This window comes from Hipposideros armiger, unplaced genomic scaffold (genome assembly GCF_001890085.2).
Source record: "Hipposideros armiger isolate ML-2016 unplaced genomic scaffold, ASM189008v1 scaffold_1430, whole genome shotgun sequence".
Lineage (NCBI taxonomy): Eukaryota > Metazoa > Chordata > Mammalia > Chiroptera > Hipposideridae > Hipposideros > Hipposideros armiger.
The window spans coordinates 45,010-71,209 of NW_017732780.1; the positions used below are offsets into that span (position 1 = coordinate 45,010).

The 26,200-nt window shown below is 44.0% G+C and overlaps 1 protein-coding gene across 1 annotated transcript in view; it reads left to right on the forward strand.

Moving 5' to 3' along the window:
• The first annotated feature begins 11 nt into the window (after window positions 1-11).
• MEI1 (meiotic double-stranded break formation protein 1) overlaps window positions 12-26,200 on the forward strand; it is a 70,570-nt gene continuing 44,381 nt past the window's right edge. The window contains exons 1-16 of the mRNA XM_019633889.1: window positions 12-161; window positions 2,734-2,857; window positions 3,686-3,736; window positions 5,668-5,741; window positions 7,271-7,376; window positions 7,898-8,101; window positions 9,026-9,156; window positions 11,668-11,782; window positions 12,616-12,732; window positions 13,704-13,803; window positions 13,930-14,064; window positions 18,497-18,611; window positions 19,472-19,563; window positions 20,353-20,494; window positions 22,113-22,224; window positions 25,642-25,702. Coding sequence (XP_019489434.1) covers window positions 2,800-2,857; window positions 3,686-3,736; window positions 5,668-5,741; window positions 7,271-7,376; window positions 7,898-8,101; window positions 9,026-9,156; window positions 11,668-11,782; window positions 12,616-12,732; window positions 13,704-13,803; window positions 13,930-14,064; window positions 18,497-18,611; window positions 19,472-19,563; window positions 20,353-20,494; window positions 22,113-22,224; window positions 25,642-25,702 — 1,613 coding nt within the window. The 5' untranslated portion in view covers window positions 12-161; window positions 2,734-2,799. The remainder of the gene's footprint in view (window positions 162-2,733; window positions 2,858-3,685; window positions 3,737-5,667; window positions 5,742-7,270; window positions 7,377-7,897; window positions 8,102-9,025; window positions 9,157-11,667; window positions 11,783-12,615; window positions 12,733-13,703; window positions 13,804-13,929; window positions 14,065-18,496; window positions 18,612-19,471; window positions 19,564-20,352; window positions 20,495-22,112; window positions 22,225-25,641; window positions 25,703-26,200) is intronic.

Genomic DNA, 26,200 nt, shown 5'->3' on the forward strand with positions numbered 1-26,200 from the left:
GGGAGGCGGCGGCAGGCATCCCGGTCCACGGAAGGGACGAAGCGGCGGCGCTGCTCTTGGAGAGGGCCCATTACCGGCATGACCCGCGCTGGCTGCTGCCCGTGCCCCCACACCTCTGCCTGGCCTGCGCGCTGGAGCTGCTGCCGGAGCCCGGCGTGTCGGTGCGAACCAGGCCCCCGCGTTTCCCTCGTTGAACAGGGCCACCCCTCGCCAGACCAACTCCCTTGAACCCGACCCTCCTACTCCGAAACTAACCGGGCCCATCCGCCTCGTTGAATCTACCCCCTAAACAGGCAACCAGGTCGTCCTTCTTGGCTGAACGACCTCAGCCCCAGTCTAACTTGTAGGCCGCCCTTTCCAAACGAGGCCCTGCCCCTGACTCCATGCCTGAAATGGACCTGTCCCTGTCCACACTAAATCTGGGGCCCCCAGGACCCCAGCAAGGCTCCCTGGCAAGCCTTCCCGCCTTCCCCTCTTCTCTCTAGCCGGCCTGCGGTATGCTGATCCTCTCCCCTTTCCGCCAGGATGTAGCCTTAGCTCAGGTTCCCTCCATTTTAGCCCCTTTTCAGCCTGTGAGCTAGGCGCCTCATCCCCTTTAGATTTCTGAGCGTGTGAATGTGGAGGAGAGGGCTTCCTGGGTCTCTGTGATGACAGGAACACGGGGTGGAAGTTACAGCCAGGCAGAAGGGAGATGAAGTGGGAAGACAGCCAGCTGAAACATGGCTGCCGTTTCTTGGTGCCTACCCACCTTTGACGTGAACTTTTCTTCGTGGAGGCATCCAGGAAGAGTTTGGGAGATCACTTTTCTCTCAGATTCATGGCGGGTGGAGGTGGGGATGGAATTCAGGCCTTGGGTGGGGTGATGGGCTAGCTCAGTGGTCCTCAGTTTTTTTATCTCAGGATGCCTTTACACTTTTAAAAATTGTCGAGGACGCCAAAGAGCCTTTGCTTATGTGGGTTATATCCACTGATATTTACTGTATTAGAAATCAAAACAAAATATAAAAATATTAATTTATTTAAAAATAATGTAAATCCATTACATATTAACAAAATTCTTTTTCTTCTGGCACAATAACTTAAAATTTACCATTTTAACCATTTAAGTGTACAGTTCTGTTGCATAAGTAGTTTAAAAAGTGAAAATAACTATGTTTTCCATAACGAAAAAGATAGTGAAAGGACTGGCTTTGTCTTAACATTTTTGCAAGTCTCTTTAATGTAAGGTTTAATAGAAAACATCTGGATTCTCATATATTTCTACATGTAATCTGTTGTGATATCACATGTCATGTAATATTTTTAAAACTTCACCATACACTTGTGAGAGAATAAGAGTGGAAAAGGCAAATAGCATCTTAGTATTATGTGAAAATAATTTTGATCTCATGGATTCCCTGAAAGGGTTTTGGGCATTCCTAGGGTCCCCAGACTATAATCTGAGAACTGCTGGGCTAGCTGATAACATCTGAGATGTATCATTGAGGCCAGAAGTTCTGAGGCTGTCACTCTTGGACAGTGAGTCAGAGTTAGAGATGAATAAAACAGGGAGGTAGGGGAGAAAATAAGAACGCAATCCTGGGAATTGCGAAAATGGACATATCTGTGGTAAAGTGCTGTGTGGGATAAGGAGGGAAATTAGGAAAGGTTTTTAGAGGAGGAAGCATTTGAATTAGGCTTGAGACTATGGGTAAGATTTGGACGAGAGGAGATGGGCATCTTATTCCAGGAGGCAGGTATTTGTAAGGATGAGTTTGGGAAGGTAGTTAGAGTGTTTGAAGGGAAGTTGAGATTGGAGAGCCAGGTTAAGGTCAGTTCCTTGAAGAGTTTGAATCCAAGCTAAGGAGCTTGGACTTAATCAGATTGGCAGGTGAAGGAGTGTCATTGAGATTTTTTGAGTGACTCCATTAGATCGCTAGCTATGTTTTATGTAGGAGGAACTGGTGAAGGAAAACAGGAGACTTGCAATAACACAGGTTAGAGGCAATAAGAGTTGCAACTTCACCTTTTACTGAACACAGTTTTCTTAGCTTCAGCTCTCACCAATTGAAGGGATGATGTAGTCAGTTGTACCCATGTTCCTGTTATATCCTCTGTGCACACCCCTTTTTTGACCCAACTTTTGCTATTATCTTGATTACTTTGCACAGCTACTACTCAGTTCCTTGTACAGGGAGGTGAATTGAGTGTGAAGATTTATGTCTGCCTTGAATGGAAGGATGTATTTTCTCTACTTACCTCTGTAAGGTTGACAAAGGGTCCTCAGTATCACTTTGCTGGACTATTGAAGTGGAAAGCACAAACTTTTGACAAGACCTGGCTGGAGACTTAGATTTGAATCCTAGGGAAAGTCTCTGAGCCTCAGTTGTCTTATCTCCAAAATGGTTATAATAATACCTGTTTCTCTTTTCTTCACCATCTTGTTAGGATTAAATGAGCAAGTAGACAAATGAGTGATTTGTGAAGAGTAAAGTGCTATGTAAACATAGGGTATTAGGAACCTTAGCTCATGTATAATCCTCTGAATGAACACACGGACTCCTGTGTGTAAATGATGCCCTTTTCCATACTCCCTTGAGGGAATATGATCTTACCATAAATTACATGATCCCTCCAGTATCATCTTGTAATTATATTTGTATAATTATATATTGTATATATAATTAGAATTGTTTGGGTTCAGAATGGCTGAGACTTGGTTGCGATTGAATCTTTTTCTTTATCTACCCCAAGCTGGTGCGCAAGAAACATGTGCTGTCCTGCTTCCGAGATGTCCTCGTGAGGCACGCCTCCCTGGTCATGCAGTTTGTGGCTCAGGATCAGAGAGTCTGTATTCACCTCATAAACATGCTTTTTGGTGAGATTAAAAGGGAAACAGCGTGAATTGTGCATGTATAATATGTATATTTGCTTTTGGGGTTTTGGAGAAATGGTCTTGGAAAGATAATTTAGATTTTTTGCAAAATAACAGTTTAACTTATTAGCAAATTGTTTTGTCATAATGATGAAGAAATGGTCACCGTTCTAAGATACATGATGCATTGTATGGTAATTACAGCTAAGAGGTTAGTAAAAGTGTGAAGATGAATATGGGAAATGTATGATCTTTCAAAGAGCCAGTCTGTATGGTCTTTGAACAGGATCAGGAGGTCCAGACTGGAGTTTGCTGACCTGGCTGTGACCCTGATTGAGTTACTTCCTCTCTTCTGTGTCTTAGTTTCTTCATGTGTAAAATGAGATGAATTAAAAGGTTCCTTCTTTTAATACAATTATAATGTCCTATGGAATGAGCCCTTTCAAGGAGGAGAGGAGCTAACTTGTATTGCGTGCTTTTCTCTGCTAGAGGCATTTTAGGCTTTTAACTGCCAAGACAGTCTTTTAAGGGAGATAGGATGATTCTGAAGGCCCCGGGAGATCACAGCTAACAACTGGCAGAAGGAATTTTACTCCAGGTCTGTTAGACTCCAGAGCACACAGTTTTTATCCTGTACCACACTGACTGTTTTTATTCCTTTAAAGCCAGAGTGAGTCACTGAACGTCTAGGTAGGTGTTTGGTGGGAGGATAAAATTTAGCTGGGACATTGCTTAAAGCTGCTGTTAGTCTTAGAATACACAGTGTGCCTTTGTGGGTTTGTTTTTCTTTTAACTATTAACTATCCCCCTCTTACCTCTCTCTGCTCTAAGGACTGTTGTGCAATGTGGAAGATGGGAGTATAGCAGACCTCTGTATTGAAGGTAAGGTGAAATTGTGTGTACCTAGCATTTGAAGCTGCAGATTTTAGCCTGAATAGCAGCTCTCATTATTTGAGACTTGGATGAAATGTTTCATTTTATTATAATTTTTTTTTTTTTAGCTGAGCCATCCTGCCACCTGTTGGCAGCTTAGCAGCAGCTCAGCTCGGTCTGGGCATCGAACTGCTATTGCTCAGAGCTCAAACTCTTGAGTGAGCTCTTAACCAACTGAGCCACTTGGCCAGCCCCTTGAAATGTTTCATTTTAGAGACAGATAAAGAAAACTTAGTTAATTGTCAGCCATTAATTTTGCATTTCTTTCTTGGGCACCTGCTCTGAGCCAAGTACTATATCAGACACTGGGGATACACAGATGCATAAGACATGGTCCTGCCCTCTGAGAGTTTACAATTTGGAGGAGAGATTGGCTGGTAAATAATCAGAGCTGCTGAGTGCTGTTACAAAGACATATACAAGATTCTGTTTTTACTACATTCATATTGTTTGGTTGGAAGTTGTCTGCATATGGGTGGTGATTAAAGCTGTGGAAGTGTGTTGGTTTACCTATAAAGGACTCAAGAAGAAGGAAGACGAAAATACTAGGATAGGAGGATTCTTGCAGCAAGAGCAAGAACTCCATCAGTTAGGGTCTAGTCAGGAAACAAACCACACCAGTTATTTGAACAGAAAAAAAACCCCTTTAATATAAAGAATTATTACCTAGGTAACTGAAGGCAAAAAGAGAACAGCAGGTATTCACAGAGGTAGCAATTTCAGAAAGCAGCTCCCACTCCTAGGGCTGGGAAAACAAAGGGAGAGGTTGGAATTATTAAACTACAAGTTTGGAGGAAGGACCCATATAGGAAACTCAGACCTCTGAGGAGAGGATGCTGCTTGGCTAATGCTGGGTCCATGAGCATCCAGCCACACACTTAGCATCTGTAACAACTAGCAGCTGTAACAGATCATAAGTCAATATGATTTGTATGTACTTCTGACCATCTCGCAATACAGACAATGTGGACAAACAACGTATCACTTGAAGTTCTGACCACTGGAAGGGGTGGGAAGATTTCCCTTCACCATTTTCCTCAAGGCCACCTTCAGTGGGGCTATAATTCTAAAGCCATTCGCTTCTATGTTGGTGCAACATAGCTTGCAGAACCCTCATCAGACCCCAAGAACTTCACTGAGGTGGTGGACACTAGATGGAGACAGCAAAACTACAGGGTGAAGAAGGACTTGCTCCTTCGTCAGTTTCCTGTTTGCTTTCTGCATTCTTCCTGTTTCTGTGTTATCCTAGAATGCTTATTTATCCTGGAAGTGGTAGAGCCTGCCCACAGCAGCAGCTGAATCTAGTTTGCAGCTTTTCCCACACTTGCAGAGCCAGCCTCTTTTCCACCTCTCCTTAAAGACACCAGCAGAAGCATCACAAATGATTGTGTAGAAGGGCAGGCTTAGGGTTGTGAGGTCATATTATTAGCAATTACTGGCAAAGGAACTCATGATTCTATTTTTGAGTATATGAAGGAGCAAATTCCGAGGAAGGAAAAGTATAGATAAAATAGTAGTTTCAACCTTGGCTTCACAATAGACTTACCTGGGGAAAAAAAAAATATCCAGATACTTACTCTTTCTCTAGAGATTCTGATTTAATTGGTCTAGGGTGGGACTTAGGCATTAGTATTTTTTTTTCCTTAAAGCTTCCTAGGTGATTCTAATGTGCAGCCTAGTTGTGAACCACTGATGTAAAACAATGAAGAAGCCAGAAATCCTTTGGTCTGGATGTGCACAGATGGTTTAAAGGGGGCTAGGGGACTACAAAAGACGAACACAAATTAACACAAGCAAATGACTTTGAGTAGAAGGGGTATGAAAGGTGAACTCTGGGCCAGGGATTGTCTTCTGATTAGTAATGCTATTGTGTTGCTCAGTCCTTATCCAGCTTACAACTCAGCTGAAATTAGAGCAGACCATTCATTGCCTGCTGGATGAGTGCCACAAAGAGGTCAGTAATTAGTTGTGGGTTCCTGAGTACCCCTCAGGATCCTCAGGCATCAGAATTGGGCCAGCTCTTGTTTGGATAGATGGGGAGATTGAAATCCAGAGGAGAAGGGGCTTGCCTGAGGTCACTGAGGCAGTGGCAGAGCCAGAGCTGGGTCCTGGGTCTTCTGATCCTGTCCCAGCACTCTTTGCCACTTCCTTCCTTCCCCTTTCAATCTCCCAAATGCTATCTATGTCCATGTGGTGAAGTCCCATCTTTCTGGCATAATCAACCTATAGCCATTGTCTGTATCCTCCTAAGTATAATACAGATTTCCTTGATGAACTTGTCAAGGAAATGTGTTCATTATGTCTTGGCTTAGTAGTTTTATTTGGTTTGAATTATATACAGTATTTTGTACTGAAGGCATTTACTTTTATCAGCATCTAAGGTAAGCACTGAGTGGGTATATTTGACCTGCTCCAATATAGTCAAAGATATCAATTAAACAGGCAGCTTTTGCATTGTGTTTAAGATTTAGGAGTGATATCAGAATTGCTTTTTGGCTTTTTTTTGCAAAACAAAGACAAATTTTCATCTTAACACCATCACGAACAACATTTAATTATAAATTATATTAAATTATAAGTATTCTGCATAGATTAATATGTCAGATTGGATTTATAACTATGTACTATATCAATACTTATCATTATGATGATGCCACTTAACACTTTGAGCACTTTCTATATGCTTAACACTTTCTATATGCTAGGTAGTGTTTTAGATGCTTTACATGCAATACCTCATTTTGTCCTCCCAACAACCCTATGAAGTTGGTTCTATTATCATTTCCCACAAGAGGAGTTAAGAGTTACTTAAGGTGCTACAGCTAGTCAATAGAAAAGATGAAGTATATACTACTGACTCTCCCTGTAAAGTACCAAGCATAGTGCTTGGCAAATAGAGTGTTCCAAGGGGCAGCCGGTTAGCTCATTTGGTTAGAGTGCAGTGCTCATACCACCAAGGTTGCCAGTTCGATCCCCGCATGCACCACTGAGCTGCGCCCTCCACAACTAGATTGAAACAATTACTTGACTGGGAGCTGATGAGTCTTGGAAAAACACACTGTTTCCCAATAATGCCCAATAAAAATATTTTAAAAAGAGAGTGTTCCAAAATAGTAGCTATAGTAATGATGATAATAATTTTTTTTTTCTGCATTGAACCAGAATTCTGTCTTAATGACGTTCCCAACTTCCCCCCCCCCAAGTTTATGGCTCTATAGGAGACAAAATATGCTAATTTTAATTCAGTTTAACAAACATGTACTGAGCTAGGTACTGAGGGCTCTGAGAGGAATCTGACTCAGTCCCTTTCCCCTGGGGCTTCCCAGTCCAGTAAGGGAGATAGCCACTTAGCTAATGAGACTGCTTACTGATTGTGGTGAGAGATGCACAATACAGGTTTGGTGTGGATAGAGCAAGATAAATTTTGGTGGGAGATCTGTCCTGATTTTAATTTATAGAGTGGAGTGTGTTCACTTTCTGTAGCTGTGTAACATGCCCTCCATGCGAGGCAGCCTGGCCACCCTGACCCTTCTCGGCAAGTTGGTGGATGCCATCCCTGCTCTGGCAGACGAGCTTGTAATGGAGCACGGTGAGTGACCTCTGGGGAAGAGCTGCCATTTCTCCTTCACCTGCTTTGGTCACACTTCCATCTGGGCTGTCCATTCACTGTATACACATAGGAAGTCATTAATTTCCTTCTCTAGGCTTTAGTTTCCTCATCTGCAAAATGTGCCCTATGTTTGGCCAATTTGAAAAAAAGTGCTTCTTGACTTTGGTCTTGGGCTACTTCTGTTGACTATTTTAAAACAAATGAATTAAGTACCTATCGTGAATCTTCCTTTTGGGTGGAAGGAGGAATTAATTCTGAAATATTGAAGCACTCTTTTCTATCAGTAAAATACAAATAAATAATCTTACAGAAGATTTACCTGAGGGTAAATCACTTCTCTAAACCTTAGTTTTCCCTTTTGATCAAATGTCCAGAAATCATTTACTGTGGGGGATTATTGGGGATTATCATTACTACCCCATTGGGGGCAACAGTTTGGAGTTTCATATAGCAGTTGACATTGTGCGGTTCACCTGGCATCCTGATTATTTTCTGGACAGGTGACCTGATGGAGCATCTGTTGAGAGGTTTAGTGTACCCCAGTGAGGGGGTGCAAGCTTCTGTCTGTTATCTCTATGGGAAGCTGTACTCCTCACCAATGGCAGCTGAGATGCTTTCAGGCCATTTCCGGGAGAAGCTGTGTCCTCTCTTCCTTTCCACGTTGGATGGTGCCCAGACAAAGGAGCTACAGATCAACTGCTTGGGTAAGACATGAGACTAGAGAGAAAACAGACAGAAAGCATTTGAGGTTTTGCTTGAGGACTTGTGATATTGGCTCTCTAGTTGTGGGGAAGCTTGCTGCTTTGCAAAGGGTAGAAGTCATGGGTTTGGGATGCACAGACTGTGAAAGATGCTTAGAGCTGGTGTGACATCTTCAGAATGTTGCCTTTGGAAGGAGAAGAGGAAAGAAAGTGGGACAGCAATTTTTCTGCCTCCCATGTTTACTGCCTGCCCTGGTGCATCTTGTACTTGCTGCCAAGTTAATCTTCGTACTGCACAGTTTATGTCCTGTCAGTTTCCTATTTGGAAAATCATCTATGGCTCCCTCTGGCCTCCAGGATTATGTCCAGGTTTCTTTGCTTGTTATTTGAGGCTCCTGAGAGCAGGAGTTACAGAGAAAAGCATTGTTTGTGGGTGACAGAAGTTTTTTTTCACAGCTTGGGCCAAGAGCTCTGTTATGAACAGTCCAGCCACACATAGCCCTGTGCTGGGCTTTGAATCATAAAGATGATCAAATCCAAGCTGTATTTTGAGGGAGCTCATAGTTCAGATATGAACAATTGAAGTTCATTGTCATAAATGCCATTATAGAGGCTGCACAGGAAAGGGTGGGATTCTATTTAACATAGTACTAGAATTCTTATATACAGAAAACCCTAAAAACTCCACCAAAAAACCCTATTAAAACTAATAAATGAATTCAGTAAAGTGGCAGGATACAAAATCAGTTGTGTTTCCATACACTAACAACAAACTATCTGAAAAAGAAATTAAGAAAATAATTCCTTTTACAATAGCAATACTTAGGAATCTCTAGGAGACATGAAGAAGTCTCGAGGGGATGTGTGAGGGCCACCTTGGGTATGCTACTCTGGGTCCTGTGCTCCTCCCTACCCTTTTTTCTTCAGGCTTGCTGAGGCAGCTGCTGAAGTATGATCTCTTCGTGTCCATGATCATGAACAACTCTGCACTGGCGGAAAGCACTGAGAGTGTTGAGGGGCCACCAGGAGAGACCTCACTGCCTTTGGTGCTCAAAAAGGTCATTGTCTTGTGATTCCCTGTTTCTAGGTTCAATAATAGGAAGCCTGAATGCCTCCTGGGCCTTGTCCCCATCCACCACTCCTTCTGTCTGGGATTTCCAAAGTGTTTCCTTACTGGCTAGAACAATATGCTGTTTGAAGACTCAAAGTAGGTTTCTTTTCAGTCATGAATCCTTCTGTCGCCATCTTCTGCCTCACTTCTGGGCTGCCCGAGAATGGGCGATATAGGCAGCAACAGAAACAAAGCTTTCTCCATTGTTTCAGGGATAAAATTCAAGCTTCTCAGCTTGGTACCAGCCATGGGCACCTTCTCTCTGGTCCTGTGTATGCCAGGGTGTCCTTTCTCTGTGCCTGTGCAGGTAATCTCCCCCTTGCCTTTGAAACCTTTCCCTTCTCCTTTGTCTGTTGATCTCTGATTCAGCTTTCATGGCCGGTAGAAGTCCCCTGTCACCCTGGCTCCTTCAGGCAGAATGTGCCCCTCTGTCACAGTGCTTACCTGACTGTATTGTGGTTGATTGACTGGGAGCTTCTTGAAGGTAGGACCTGAGTTTAGCTGCCTCTCTCTGCAGTGCTCAGCCCAGGGCTTGGCAGAGCTACTGTCATCATCTGATAGAAAGACAATCATTGATGGACCCTATTGTGGGACTCCTTCTGCACGAAGGAGGAGGAGCCCTGGTCAGACCTGGAAAAGGGACAGTTGGGGATAAGTGAGTTAGATATTAAAAATCCAGAACAAACTGCTCCTTGTTTCCCTGGGAGGCCTCTGGAGTGGTCCACACAGGTCCTGTGAACTCTGAAGAGAAAGTTCTGTGTCTCTGAACCAAAAAGATTTCATATTGGGTTCTTTTCTGTGTTCATTTTGCTGTTGCCATCTTGGTGTCCATGGTAACATCTGGTTAGAATATTCGATCCAGGGCTCAGCAGGGACACAAGGTCTTCTGACCTTTCAGTGCACCAAGGCAGCATGATGGTGGTAGGAACTGAGATTAGAGAGCACTTTCCTAGGGGGAGAGAACTTTGTAGAGACAGGATTCTTGGTTTAGAGGTCCCCACCTGCATCCATATGTGGAGGATGTTCTTCCATTGGCAATTTGGGATGATCAACATTTTATTTTACTACAATAACCAGCAAGGTTGGGACTAGGGTGGGGCACTTGCCTAAGGTACAAAATTTAAGGGGTTCTACCACAAACTCAGCAAGCAAGATAAATAATATTTTAATGTGAAATCCTGATAACTGTGGTGTCCAGTAGGAGTTTGGATTTTATACGATGGAAATGCATTGAAATGTTTTGAGTAGAGAAGTAATCTGATCTAAAACTTTGATGGGGGAGGCATCTCAGTTGTGGGAAGACTCCTAGATTTGGACATGGCTGACCTGGGTTACCCTTGTTAGCTGTGTTGCCTGGAGTAGGTAACTTAACCTGGATGAACTTTAATTCCTTTCTCTGTGTGTTGAGGGTCCTCAAGACCACCCCCAGGTTCAGTAATTCATTAGGAGGACTCACAGGATTCAGTGTATAGTCATATAGCGATGATTTCTTAAGTGAAACAATACAAAGCAAAATCAACAAAAGGAAAATGTGTATGGGGTGAAGTCTGGGGGAAACCCAACCACAAGCTTACAAGAATCTTCTCTTTGTGGTCATACAGGATGAACTTCATTCCTCCAGCAATAAATTGTGACAACAGTGTGAAATGTTGCCTAGCAGGAAAGCTTATTAATGTCTCAGTGCCCAAGGTTTTTACTGGGGGCTGGCTGGTCACGTAGGCACCCTCTGCCTAGTACATACCAAAATTTCAGAGTCCCAGAAGGAAAGCAGGTGTTCAGCATAAACTACTTGGGGTGCCAAAAAAATGTATACACATGACTTGTGTTCATCTTTTGTTATCAGAATATAGTGAGTATTATTGTACAATTTTAATACGGTTTTTCCCTTTCTTAAAATGTGTATACATTTTTTTGGTACTCTCAGTATATTGTTTGTATAAGTAGTTTAGTCACAGTGAGTCACTCTTATCAGTTCTGGGAGTGATGGGAACCCTCCCGAAATCCAACTTCCCAAACCCAATCAATAGCCATCCTTGCAGGCAGGACTTTGTAAAGATAACAGTCTTAGACCTGCTATGTTAACTCCTTTGTGCACACTGTAGAATGAGTCTCTTAGAAGAATTTTCCCATGTTATGTCCCAGTCTTGTTGCAAACATCAAAACCAGATGTGGGCTGTGAAAGTGCTTTTGTAAATGATGGCCTGAGCCTTTCTTGGTGACGGTTTTAATGTTCTTTGAGTGCCATTGTGATCTTTTGTTCTAGTTCTCACCTGCTGCTGTTCACTCGTTTCCATAATCCTTAACTGCCCTCCCTGAGCATCCTCATGCCTGGCAATTGGTAGTGCAGGAGGGATTCATGGACAATTAGGGCTCCTACTCTGAGGCACTCAAGCTGCTTCCCCCTGGTCCTGTCAGTGCTGTTTGTAACTTTGGCACCTTTTGCTGCCTGTTTCTCCAGCTTCTCCTCTCCAGAGATGAGATTCTGCAGGTGGCCAGTGCCCACTGTGTAACTGCAGTGCTAGTCCGCTCCCCAGAGAAATATGCCCCGGCCTTCATCCATGCTGACATCCCAGGTAGGGGGCCCCTTCTAACCTTCTCCTCCAAGGACCCTAGGATTCTGACTGGAGACCCTCAAGCCACAGCAGCAGCAGCAGCAGTCCTGTTGGGGTTTTGATAATGCATACTGGAGGGATGGGTTGGTGGCAGGTTCAGTTGTACATGACAGACTCCAGGAAGTAGGCCTCATAACATCTCAATTCTTTTGCTACAGATTTCTTATATGATCTTGAACAATTTGTTACTGATCTTTGTCATTTATTTGACCATTTAAGAATAAACGCCTAGTATGGGGTGGTGGAAAGACCCATGAACCAGGAAGGCAAAGGGAACTGATGTTTCTTGAGGGCTTGTTATGAGCCAGGAAGTATACCCTAAGGTGTATTGGTAATCTTGCCACATTTAGGTCCTCATCTTTGCTAGTTTATGGATGAAGAAATTGAGGGTCACAGAAGGGAAATAACTGCTTTAATTGACAAGTCTAGTCGTTGAGAGAAGGGAAAGTAAGCCTCTCAGGCTTTAAAAACTTTTTCTCTGCATCATGCTGCTATCCAGCCTGAAGATCAGGAGGCTTGACTTTAGTCCCACCTCCAGCACTAACAGTACCTCTCTCTGGGTCTCAGTTGCCCCATCTGTTAAAAAGATGATGTTAGACCATAACCCTGAAAGCATTTTCCAGGTTTATCTGTGAATTAATGATCAGGTCTCATAGAGAGGGGAGAGGGTGTATGAAGAGATGAAGTAACAGGTGTGAGATGCTGAATAACTCCAGGGCCCTAGCATTAAATCAGTTAAGGGATCATGATCACACAGGTGTCATTTATTGTTTTCTTCCTCTTTCCCCGGCCAGAGTTCCTCTTTGAGCATCTTTCATCTTCCAGTGAAGTGCTCGTCTCATCCAGCTACAATTGCTTGATACTTCTGGCAGAGGAGCCACTCTTCTTTTCCAAGTGCCACACGGTGTATGGTTGGTTGTGGGGGTCCTATACTAGCTCTGGGTTGGGTGGACAACACTTTAAATTTGGGTAGCATTGATGGGGGGCTTAGCCTGCACCTTGGAAGGGCATGCTGGGTTTGGTTATTTCCATCAACCCAAACTCATTACCAGATTCATATGCAAGCAGTAACATCCAAACAGTTCTGCTCTTCACTGATTAGCAGAAGTATATATGCTTAGGAAGGCCACTAAGTGATTTCCTGTTGCACCTTAAGGACTTTATTCAGCCTTGGATTCCTTCTTCTCCTGTGCTCCAGACATCTATCCATCTAGTTAGTCCCTAAGTTTTGCTGATTCATCCTTTCAAAGTTTCTTAAAACTGTCCATTTTCTTCCTGGTGATGGAAGAAAGCATTTGTCTGGGACTTTTTATATTGCATATAGATTTTTAGATTGGACACATTCAGTCTTTCATTTTATATTCTGTGTTCCTATTCTATGCCAGGCACCAGGCTGGGACCTGGAGATTTAGAGATAGTATGGTCCCTGACCTCTGGAAAGGGACAGAAATACAAACAAGCTGATTAGGGCTCTGCTACAGGGAAGTACAGGAGGTATGGGAGCTCAAGGAAGGCCCATTGCTCTGAGTGGATCAGGGAAGGCTTCCTGGAGGGGTGGCAGTCAAACCTGATTCTTTGAGGAGGAATAGGAGTGTGTCTGGTGGAGAAGGCGCAGCTCAGTCAATAGGTATTCACTAAATATTTTGAGTGCCAGGGTCTGTGCTTTGGCTTGTGCTGGGTTTTGAGGAGACAGGGATGAATCCGATAAGGGCCTTCCCTTAAGATCTCCCAGTCCTGCCCCATCAGCTCAACTTTGTCAGGGCCCTTCCATGAGGGGCTGCCAGCAAACATGTGCTGTGCAGAGCATCTCACGTCTCCTGAGCAGGCAGTGAAGGAACTCCCGAGCATTGATCCCTGCCTCTGCTGTGTCATTTTGAGGTAGGCATCGAGTCAGTGGTGAGGAGCCTACAGGGAAGCCTGAAGATGAACAACACAGAGCTGCACAAGCAGGGCTTGCTGCTCTTTGCTGAGATCCTGACTCGGTGAGCAAAGCGGTGGAGCATCAGGTCTGGAGAGCCCGGATTGGAGAAGGAAAGAAGCGAAGGATTTTTCCCTCGTGGGGTCAGTGATAAGAGTTCACTCACTCGTTCCTCATTTACCATTTCTAGGCAGCCGGAAGAGATCAAGCTGTTCACAAGCTCAGCCATGTGCAGAGATGCAGGCCGTGCCCTCCAAGAGGCAGTGAGCAGTCCTGTGCTAGAGGTGGCCGTTGAGGCAGTGAAGGCCACTTCTGCCTTTCTGAGGTGAGAGACCCTGGCAGGCTGAGCTTTCCACCTCTGCATGGATCTGAGGGCTACGTCAAGACTGGGGAAGCTTCCAGGGGCTACTTGTAGGAAATTTTCTTGATTTTTCTCTTTGGTTCTCTATTTACTCTGGTTTCTGTTTCTGGAATTGCCATTTAGATGTTGGACATCCTGGATTGGTCATCAAATTTTCTTTGTTTTATGACAGGTTTTCATCTTTTTGTCATTATGCACTAGTTCCTGGGAGAGTTTCTTTCTTTCTTTTTTTTTTAAAGATTTTATTGGGGAATTGGGGGAGGGAACAGCATTGGGGAATTGGGGAAAGGGAACAGACAAGTTGCTGTCCTTTTGTTCTTCAGCCTAGTTGTGGAGGACATCGCTTCACTGGCCCATGTTGGTATTATCATTGCGCTCTTCCTGGGTGAGCTAGATCGGTCACTGGCCACTGGTCGGCTGCTCACGGCAGCTCACGCCAGCTGCCGGCCACGCATGGTAGCTTATGGCAGCCCACTGCAGCCCCACTGCAGCCTATGCTGTCGCTGGCGACTCATGGCAGCCCAGCTCCAAGTCAAGGTGTTGTTCACCATCTTAGCTGTAGAGGGCGTGGCGTCACTGGCCTATGTGGGATCTGAACCGGGGCCCTGCTGCTCAGAGCTTGCGCTCAATGAGCCACTCGGCCGGCCCTCTGGGAGATTTCCTTGACTTTCAACGCTTGAGTTTTATTTCTGCTTGCATATTTTCAATATGGAAGAATTCTTTCTAATTTGCTACATGTTTTTTTTTAATAGCATTTTATTCTGTATTTATTTCATGGATATAATTTTTTTTCTCAGTCTTTTGTTTTAGTTTAAACTTTCCCCCTACTTCCTTTCTACTAATTGTTCCTTCTGCCTAAAATATTCTTCCCTTAAATCTTTGCATGACTGGCTTCTTCCCATCATTCAGGTCTCATTCAGAGCGTGCTTCCCTAACTGACCTTTTAGGCTGTGATAGCACCTACCAAACACTTGATAGTTCTTGTTTACTTATTTGTTTTTTGTACCCCCCAGAGATCATGGACCGTGTTAGTTTTTGCACTGCTATGTGCCTTCTCCTAATAGATAGGCAGTATATGAATGATGTTAAAATGGATGGTGAGACTAAGATCTTAGGGTCAAGATGGGAAATTAGTCCTTGGCAAGATGCTTGATATCTTGAAAAAAAATAATGGAGGAAACCCGGATTTATATATATATATATATAGTACCTTTTATTTTCTTTCCATGTTTTCACTTTAAAAAACTAACAAAGTAATATATTCAAAAAATAAAATATGCAGAAGGTTTATAATGAAATGGAACAGTCCCCTGTCCCCACTTCCTACAGGAAGCTAATTTTAACTCATTTTGATTTTAGTTCTGGGGGTTATTTCCATAAATATAAATAATATTCTTATAATGTTGGTTGTTTTCTTTATTTGTTAATGTAGGACATTTATTGATTTGCCAGTAAGAAAGACCAAGATTTTGCCCACATTTTTGTCTTCTCTACATTTCGGTGGCATTTTTGCTAGTTAATATTTTATGTCTTCAAACCTTTAATATACTTAATATACTTAAAACTTGTATTTCTTTTTTTTTTAGCTGAGCCATCCTGCCAACAGTGGCAGCTCAGCAGCAGCTCAGCTTGGGCCTGGAATTGAACCAGCAACAAAACTTGTATTTCTTGTTCCCTTGACTTGAAGCACTATCGCTTGACTCCCCACTTGGTTAGCTGAGTATATTAGCACTCTGACTCTTTCCTTTCTCCTCCCTACCTTCTACTTCTCAGTGTCAGTCAGCTGTATCCTTAACTTTACATTGTAAATGTTGTTAATATTTAGTCTCTCTTTATTTATTTATTTATTTTTAAGATTTTGTTGGGGAATTGGGGGGAGGGGAACAGCGTTGGGGAATCGGGGAAGGGAAACCGACAGGTAGACAAATTGCTATTTTTGTTCTTCAGTCTAGTTGTGGAGGACGTTGCTTCATTGGCCCATGTTGGTATGATCATTGTGCTCTTCCCAGATAAGGCAATCGGTCATCGGTCATTGGTTGGCCGCTCACAGCGGCTCCTGGCAGCTCACGCCAGCTGCCAGCTGCTCACATAGCTCCCAGCAGCCCTCTGCAGCCCTGCTGCTGCGCAGCCTACGGCATCGCCGGTGACTCACAGCAGCCCAGCTCCAGGTTGAGCTATTGTTCATCATCTTAGCTGTAGAGGGCGAGCGTCACTGGCCCTCATATGTGGGATCCGAACTGGGGCCCTGCTGCTCAGAGCTGGCGCTCCCAAGCGAGCCACTCGGCTGGCCCTATTTAGTCTCTTTTTAAACCATAGTTAAATCTTTGTGATTTGACTCTAGGTTGGTTCTAAAAATTGAAACAAAAAATGGCATTTACATTACAATGACTCCTGTCTGTCTCTTTTCCCCCTTTGTTTTTCCTGGATTTGAATCTAAATCTGATACATCAATCTCAGTGAGGGTGAGATGAGTAAACCAACAGGGTAACTAAGGCGTAGAGCAGGAGTGGTGTCAATTAGAGGTGCCCATGCAGAGCTGGAAGTCTGCCAGGAGGTTGGTGTCATGGGAGCTGATAACACCTTGTAGGCAGGAGGTGGTATTTGAACTGTGCTATGAGGGATGAAAGAGATTTAGGTTTGTGGAAGGACCAGGATTAGCCAAAACACGTTGGTGGGAAAGTTTAGGGATTTCTGAGGGTATCATTGTGTGAAGGAGAGTAGTACGTGATGAATCCGGAAAGCTGGTTGGGCCAGAATTGTGGAGAGTGACGGGTAGGGGGCTACTTATTAATCCTTAGACTATTTTACTTTTGACTTTAATTTCCCAGAATGTTTACTGAGGTGGTCCCTCTGAGGTGGAATGGTTCAAAGGTCTCTAGAAAGTACAACTAGAACAAGGAATGAGCAATGAGAACTGCTGAAAAGAATTTAAAGATGGTGGAACCAGGACTTGACAATTAGTATAGAATAAAAACTTAGAGCTTCCAGAAATGAAGAAGGATAGGGGAAATCAAGCCTTAACTATATACTGAGTGCCTGTTAGAAGGCCCAACAGATTACTCTCAGTGTTCAAAAAAGGCCCAGTGAGGAGCGTTAACGTAGGTTTCTCCTTACTTACTGCACTGGATTGAATAGCATCCTCCTAAAGTGAGTTAACGTGCAGTCATATAGTGTGGGCTCCTAAATCCAATGACTGGTGCCCTTATAAGGAGAGGAGGATTTGGACATACGGTGACACAGATGCACACAGAGGGAAGATGGCCATGTGAAGACAGAGGTAGAAATTGGAATGTTGCAGCTGCAAACCAAAAAATGACAAGGATTGCTGGCAACCACCCGAGGCAGGGCAGGATTCTTTAGAGCCTTTACAGGGAGCCAACACCTTGATTTCAGACTTCTAGCCCCCAGTCTATGGGAGAATAAATTTCTGGATTTTTAAGTCATGTAGTTTGTGATTAATTTATTACAGCATCCCTAGGAAACCAATACAGCTACCTGATACCCTGTCAAGTAGTTATTCATTCATTTAACATCTTTTTTATTTAGCATCAATTTACAGTGCATCTAGCTATTTAGCTAAAGTGAAAAGATGGAACCAGTCCCTGGCTTCTTAGGACTCACAAACTAGTCAATGACTCTTACCTCCTCCAAGTCCGTAGAATATGAGGGTTCCAATGGACCTTAAGTGTTATTTTCCACATTTACCCCACACTTAAATGATTGAATCTCCAAAAAGTAGTTTCCAGTCTGCTTATAATCTCCAAGAATGGGGAGCTTACTTCTTCCTAAATAGTCCCCTCTACCTCTATAGAGTTTTGACTCTTAGAAAGTTCTTTCTTATAGAAATAAAATCTGGGTGCTGATAACATGTACCTATTGATCCAGTTTTTCCTCATCAAGGTAACAGAGAGCAAATTTGATCTCTCTTCCCCAAGAGGGCTGCTTATCACTTATTTCAGAACATTGGCCATATACATCTCTTGATGCACCTTCAGTTCTAGACAGTACTTCTTTCACCAGGAGGCCCTTCCCAGTGAGAAAACCCTCGTATCCTTAATAACAATAATAATAGTCATAGCTGTCATTTATAAGGACTTACTATCTATTAAGCATCGTGCTAGGTGGTTGGCATACATTATCTAATTTGGTCTTAGAATAATTCTGTGAGGGGAGAACTACTAATTTAATAGATGAGGAAACAAGGTTAGAGAGGATGAGAAATGTTCACAAACATTCGTGCAATCTGGTAAGTGTTGGAGCAAGGATTTTTATCAGAGCAGATCCTGGACCTGACCAGGTTCTGATCAGCCACATTCCCTCCATTGCCCATGAACCTGAAGGCATCTTGGAGTACCCTTACCTTGCCCTAAGCCTGTCTTTGTCTCTCTGGATGCAGGAAAGACCACCAGAGTGCTCCACCCGTGCAGTACAGGGAACTGCGGGCCTTGCTTGAAGCCATGCTGGACCGGTGTTCCGATTTTTCCCAGACCCCACTGAGCAGGAGGTCCATGGTTAGTGCACTGCAGTCTGGAGATTACGCTGTAATGGGTTTTTAGAAGATAATTGCCTTACCTTTCTATGCCGCTTCATAGCTTTTTCTCGTGCCCATCACATACCTACAAGGAGATATTATTTTTCCCCCCTAACTGCAGAGCTGTGAGGTGTAATAATTTCTGTCTTCATTTTTTACAGATTAGGAAACTGAAGCCACAAGGGTTAAATAATTTTTCTCTAAGGTCTAAAACTAGCGAGTACCTGATTTTGGATAGTAAATTCCAGGGTGTTTGTACTCAAGCCTACGACATACTTTGTTTTTTATATTATCCAAGCAGATATGGTAAATATGCTCACAAAATTACTTAAGGCTGGATTCAGTAGAATTTTAGAAAGAATATAACCAGTGTGCAATGTTGTAATTGTTGGCTTTTAATGGTCAATGGACTTAAAATATCAGAAAGGATGCTGTTAATATGAATGCTGACTATGTCTTTCGAGATTACTTTTGGAAACTAAGTTCTTCACCCATGATCGGGTGGGAATTTTTGTGTGTTTTGAAGCAACTCTTATGGGGATTACAGCCAGTTAGGCTAATGTCCACCAGCCTGTGACAGCTTTCTGCATATAATAGAATAAGAGCCAGTCCTGTGGTTCACAGGGAGACAGATGGTTAAGGTTCCCCCTTACACCCTTTTTTAAAGGAGCTAGTAGATGGCTAGATTTGTGAGGCTATAACCAAGATCCCCTGGAAAGTATTAGGTGTATGGGAATGCCAGACTCCAGTGTGAGAGGAAGAGGTCTGTGGTCATCTAAGCACAGACTGGGACACAGAGTAGGTACTTCATTAATGGTTCCCCTCTCCTTCTCACCTCAGGGCCATGCTTCCAGTAGATATGTGGAGAAGGACATTCTTCGAAGGGGAAAGTTTCTCCTGAGCACTCTGGAGGGGTTTAGAAACGCCTGCAGGTGAGGGGCCCTCTGTGGTCTGAAATAGTAGTATGGTAGTTGCAGATGGAAAGGAATCAGACAAAGGTTGAAGTTCTAGAAGCAACACTTGATTTCTGATCTTCGCTGCAGAGTAAGAGGACTTTGACTGGGGTGCGGGTTAGGGATATGTGTGGGCGTGGAGGGGGTTTGAGGATGGGTAGCTAGAGTGGGAGTTTTCTAAAGATCCTCTTCTGGTGAAGGTTGTGTCTCATTCAACTAGTTCCTCTTCCCAAATAACCTAGCCCCAGAGGGTTCACTGAATGCTTGTTGGGTTAATTCAGTTCACGTTAACAATGTTTTCTTTATCTACTGTGTGTCAGGCCGGGTGCTAGGTAGTGGAAGTAGAAAGGTGAGTCAGATTGGCTCCTGCCCACCAGAAGCTCACAGTCTCTTGGGGAAGAGAGTGTTTTGTGTATATGTGTGTGGAATTCATTAGACTGTCACAAATCCGCAGAAGGCACTCCAGGTAGAAAGAACAGCAGATGTAAAGACAAAGAGATGTGAAACAGCAAATGGAGGGGGGGGGGTATGTACTTCAGGGAAGTACCTGTAGTAGGGTGTAAGGGTCAGGTGTTATGGGAGAGGGGGTGGGGAGCACCAAGTCAGAGAGGTAGCCAAGGATCAGGCTTTCCTTCATTGAGGCCTGTTGAATTTTCTCCAGATCTGCTGAGAGGGACACTTTCTCTGGACCCTGATCCTATAGGAGGTTGCTTCTAACTTTTACATTACATAGGCAGCAGTGGATGTACTCACACCTTGATTTCTCAGGTTGGCTGTGGAATTCCAGAGCGAGCCTTCGGCCCAGGAGAACCCATTCACAGCTCCCAGTGCCGAGAAGGAAGACACCTTGGAGGCCTTCTCAGAATTTCTTCTCAGTGCCTGTGACTCCCTTTGTATCCCCATGGTGATGGTGGGTTCCCCTGAGCCATGGACAGAATGAAAGTTGGGGAGGAGAAGAATGTGACTGTGAGCCAGGTCTAGAGATACAAGGCAGTGATCCCTCAACTGGTCCTTCTGAGGGTCTCAACAAGGTTGTTCTTGCAACCACTTTTCCTTTGGTTTTAAAAACAAAGTGTAGTGTTTCATTGTAAAACTAATAGATGCCTCTTAAGAAAAAGCAGAAAGCAGTTATAATAAAGTAATAAATAGGTATATAACAAAGTATATTACCCAATTTGATCATCCCAATGACCCCATGAGATAGGTGCTATAATCTCCCCAATTTAAAGATGAGGTTGTCATGTTCCTATGGTTATAAAGCAAGTGCATGACGGGGCTAAGATTTGAACCCATTTTCCTTCTGCATAGTCAAGAGCAGTGGTGAATGTCTGTGATCCACGCTTCCCTAAGGAACACATATGTGTATTCTGTAAAATGAGAGATGGTCACTCTAAAGAGAGACCTGCCTGGAAGAGTTTCCTTTTGAGCTGACTTGAGATGGACATGGTAGGAAGATCTGGGTCCAGAGCTGTTGACTGCCCAGCTGACCTCGAGAGAGTCCTGTCGTGTTTGAGGTTTGCACATCCTGTGAGCCATGAAGAGTCCCGTTTGTTCAGGACAGGCACCTGGGAACAGTAGGTGGCAGCAGGGAGGCAGCCTCTGGTTCTGACAGAACCTCTTGAGAAAGTCTGTTAGCCAGCATGCCAGGGTCTTCAAGCGGAGGATTTGTCAGGAGCCATGGTTTGCAGCTCTGATGGGCACAGTAACACTTGGGCAATTCACGTTGGAGTCCTCATCTGCTCTGCCTTCTTTCTAGATTTATAAAGCTTTAGAGCTAGATCTAGAATTAGATAATAGAATTCTTGCTTTCTACTTTTCCGTATTCCACACATTTTCTTTAATGAGCATGTATTTTCTTTCTTTCTTTCCCTCCCTCCCCTCCCTCCCCTTCCCTCCCCTCCCCTCCCCTCCCCTTCCCTCCCCTTCTCCCCCCCCCTCTCTCTTTCTTTCTTTCAAAAAAACTTGATTTAAAAACAAAAGAAAGATACCTTTTAGAACCATGTTTCTGAGGCTCCAGCTATTTACAGACAGGAAACTGAGACACTGAGGGGGGATGGCAGGGACTGACCCAGGGGCACATTACACTTTGTGCAGTGCTTGAACGAGAGCCCATGTTTCTCTCAATTCATAGCTCTGTCTACCACATCAGGCTGCATCATGACTGTTCAAAGATCACAAGAAAAATAAATGTGAAGGCAGTATGTAAATTATATTATTACTATGGCTATAGTAATAGACACATGAGTATCACTTTGCATCATCATTTAGGAAGCACTTACACATCAGATCTCGTTTGTTTCTGGGAGCTAGGACTTGTTGTTATTCTCATTTTACTCTCTGATACAGAGGCCCAGAGAGGTAAAGTATCTTACATACTTTATTAAGTGTTGGATGTAAGCTTTGGCTGTAGGCTTGTGCCCTTCAAAGGAAAGGGTTTAGTCACTGTTCCAGATTTGAAGCCAGTTTTGCTGATGATTTTTCTTCAGAGGCTCTTGGCGGACTGTGTTCTCCCTCCTGGTTCTTTGCAGAGGCACTTGGAGCAGGCCACTCAGCCAGCCTTGATGGAAGTGTTCTTCTCAATTCTACAGAGTCTTTTTGTCATCGTTCCCCACATGAAGGAGAAGTTCTCCAAGAAGCTCGGTAGGTAGCAAGCAAGTGTGGAGGTTGGAAGAGAGGCAGGCACCTTAGGCAGCTGCTTAGGTACTCAAAGAGAGCATACCTGCGGATGGGAAGTGTACGTATTTGTTCAGAATCAATGTCCATGCTCTTCCCAGTGCTGAGTGGGAGGAAATATCATCCAAAAAGCAAAGTCCTAAGGGCAGTTCTCAGATGTATTGGTGCTTCTCTGAGTATCAAGGAGGTTCTAGTTAAGAGCCCCAATGCACACCTCTTTCCACATTACTGTCATACTCCATATTCCCTCAGACTTCACAAGATATTTAGCATCTCTGAGTCCTGAGCACTGAATGCCAGAGGTACCCCCAATCATTGTGACAACTGAAAAATATCCCCACATACTTTCGAATGCCTTCTAGGGGAGTGGGAACACTCTGTGTGAAAGCTGCTATCTAACTATACACTGAAGTACCTTCTTGAAATTGAACCCAAGTGGCTTTTGACTCCGTTAGCCTTCTCTGCACCATCTTGCATCTGTTTATTCTCTTCTCTCATTACTCATTTTTCCTCTCTAAAATGTAAGCTTTCCTTTCCCACTTCTCCAGTTTTCACCCTATAAATAGCCCAATCTGCATAATAAGCCCAGGAATCAGAGTCAGCCTCCTTTATCTTCCTTAGAAAGTGGTAGTGATGGTGAGAATGGGCAGCAGGACTAGCCAAACACAGAAAGGGGAGGAGAATGGTGGTAATCATTAATAACTAATAATAACTGACATTTATTAAGCTCTTACTGTGTGTAAGATAATGTTTTAACTGCTTTACATGCATTCATTCATCAGAAAAACCCTAGGAATTATATACTGTGATTATTCTTATTCTACCCATGAGCACACTGAAACTCAGGAGAGGTTGAATGACTTGTCCGAAGTCATACTGGAAGTGATATACCCAGGATCCAAACTCAGGGAATCTGGCTCTAGAGGTTGCTTTCTTAATCTCTGTGCTATGCTGGCATCTTATCATTATCACTTAATGTCTTTTCTTTTACTCCTGTCACTTAGCATGCAGTGAAAAATCTGCCTTGGAGAGGTAGTCAGGCCTCAGTCATGCAGGACCCTGTTGGTCATGTGAGAAATTTTGACTTTATCCTAGGAGCTCTGAGTCGTAAAAAAGGGGAGTGACATGCTCAAATTTCTGTTTTAGAAAGATCCTTCTTGGAGCAGTGTGGGCCATGGGGTAAAGGGAGGCAAGATTGCATTAATTCAGGTGGGTGGTAGGTATTAAGGTAGTATTGGGGTCATGAGGGAGAAGGAACAGTTAGGGGTAATGCTTTGGATTCTGGCTGCCATCTAGGTGGGTGGTGGTGTTTTATCAAGAGGAGGCTCATTGGAGGAAAATCAGATTTGGGAAGGCAGCAGAGGATTTGATTGGCTTGGGTCAGGGTGAGTGTGAGATGCCTATGAGATGTCCCGGTAGAGATGTTAGGCAGGTAACTGACTATGTTTCTGAAGTCAGGGGAGAAATCTGGTCTTTAGATATAAAGTCTTGAGCATCCAGCCTTTCATTCATTCAACAAATATTTGTTGGGCACCTACTACATGAAAGGCACTGTCCTAGGGCTAAGGACATAGCAGTCAACAGACAGACCCCTGTCCTTGTGGGGCCGACTCTGTAGTGGGGAGCAGGTGAGATTCCTCAAGGGTGAGTGTGTAAAATGAAGTGATCAAAGGGACCAAGGCAAAGTAAGAGCAACATTTAATGGTCAGGAGGAGGAGGACCCTCCAAAGGACACTGGTAAGGGACAGATGGAGAAGTAGGAAGGAAAACAGCAGGGAAGCCGAGTGAAGAGTTTTGTAGATTAGGGACTGGTAGGAGTGTCAGATGCATCCCAGAGGGCAAGTAGATGAGAACTGAAAAACATCCGTTTACTTGGCATCATGGAGACTGTTGGTGACCTGGGCCAGAGCAGTTTCCGTGAAGTGGTGGGGGTGGAATCCCTACTGTAGTGAGTTGAAGAGTGAGTATAAGGTGAGGCAGTAGGGACAAGACAGACAACTCTTTCAATAAGTTTGGTGTGAGGGGAGGTGAGAAATAAGGGTATAGTTGGAGGGGACATGGAGTTAGGAAGGGTTTTTCTACCTCCTAAGACTAGAAGCACTTAATGTGATTAGCAGCTGATAGGATGGAGCAGTAGAGAGACTCCTGGGTAATCAGCAGAGCAAGGTTTTTGGGAAGGAGAAGGGCCAGGATCCAGAACTGGGGAGACAAGGGCATGCTTTCTGCAGCTGTAAATTTGGGGATTTTGAGGGATTTTCTAATTGATGCTTTGGGTCATCCTGGGGAGGTCCCTTGTCACAGTTTAGAGGGATCTTTGTTCTCTCCAGGAAAAGAACAGAGCCCAGGAAACCCTTAGGAAGCTATTCCAGGTATTGAGTGAGTAGGAGCTTCTAGGAGTGGGTGGCAGGCTATGTTGAAGAAGGAAAAAAGCAGGACCTTTGTTGTTAGCACAGGTGGGTTGGGATTCTTCCTTATCCCTTACTTGTTTATTGACATTGGGCAAATTAATTTTCTTACCTTTAATGTCCTCATTAGAACATGGTGATAATAATGAGAATAACAAGGAGATAACAAGTTGATAATAAATGAGATAACAAGTAGATTCCCTGAATGATTCTACCCTTTAGTCATTGTGACAACTGACACATACTTCTTTCCTTCCTTTCATCCACTATTCCTGCCTGTCATACTAAAGAGCCAAGAGGATCTAGTCTTTGGGTGCTGGATGGGTGCAGCTTCAGAAGTGTAGATCTCTGGGGGGCGGTGGTAGAGAGCTGTGTATGGAGAGATCTATGCAGTATGAAGCCAGATAGAGCAGGGTCGGGGCCCAACCTGTAAGAGAGAAGAGGGAAGCAGGCCCTGCTAGCCAAGAGTGGGGCAGAGGCCTGGAGTAGCGGGTGGAGAAGCCCTGGGTTCCTGAGAGACTGGGCCAGGAGGAGCCCTTCCAGCAGGCGAGCTGGGCACCCCACCCCTACCCCCTGGGAGTCATGGGTTAAACTGCTGTACAAAAAAATGGCTGTGAAACTCTGAGGGATGAATTCTTTGCCATATACTTCAGACCCAGGATAGAATACAGATTCTCCCCAACACCAGAGCAGGTACAGTGCGAGCTCTTGCTGTTGTTCTTGTTTAGAATCCTGCCTGTATCTCAGGTAGCTTCACAACAACCTGTGAGGGATAGATATTGAAACTGATTCTCAGAGAAGTTAAATTAGTGTTCCAGGGTCACACTACTAGAGAGTGATGGAGCAAAATTTGAACCCAGGTCTGAGTGACTCCAAAACTAGTACTCTTTGGTACCACCCAGAATCTCTAGTACCACTTGGGAATCTCTGTAACAAGTCTGGTTTAAACTGCTCTCTGCTTTCTTTCCACTTTTCCAAGCTGCCTCATGCTTCATACGACTAACTCTGGAACTGAAGGCCAGGTTCTGCAGTGGCCTGAGGTACGTATGGCTCCCAGGCAAAATTAGTGGCCAAGGAGCCAGCATCCTTTTTGACTGGACAAGTGGAAATTCTGACTGGTGTGGTTTAGTCATAGGACCGTGGGGGATTGACACAGTATTGGAATTACTCAACAGCTGGTAGTATGAGCTAGATTTGCTTCTATAGCTTTTATTTAATCTGGTTCTGGTAAGGCTCTCATTCCATGTAATAATAGGATGGGTACCTATCACATCAAAACTGGAAGGGTTCTCAGAGGTCATTTGTCTAACCCCTCATTTTACAAATGGGGAAACTGAGGCCCTCCGATAGTAAGAAATGCAGTATTTATCAAGATAGAGTCGGGCTCTAGTTGCCAACAACCCAGAAATTTCAGAGGAGACGCCCTCTTGTTAAAAGTAGAGAGGTTGGGGGCCGGCCGAGTGGCTCAGTTGGTTAAGAGCTCGCTCAAGAGTTTGAGCTCTGAGCAACAGCGGTTCGAGTCCAGCCCGAGCTGAGCA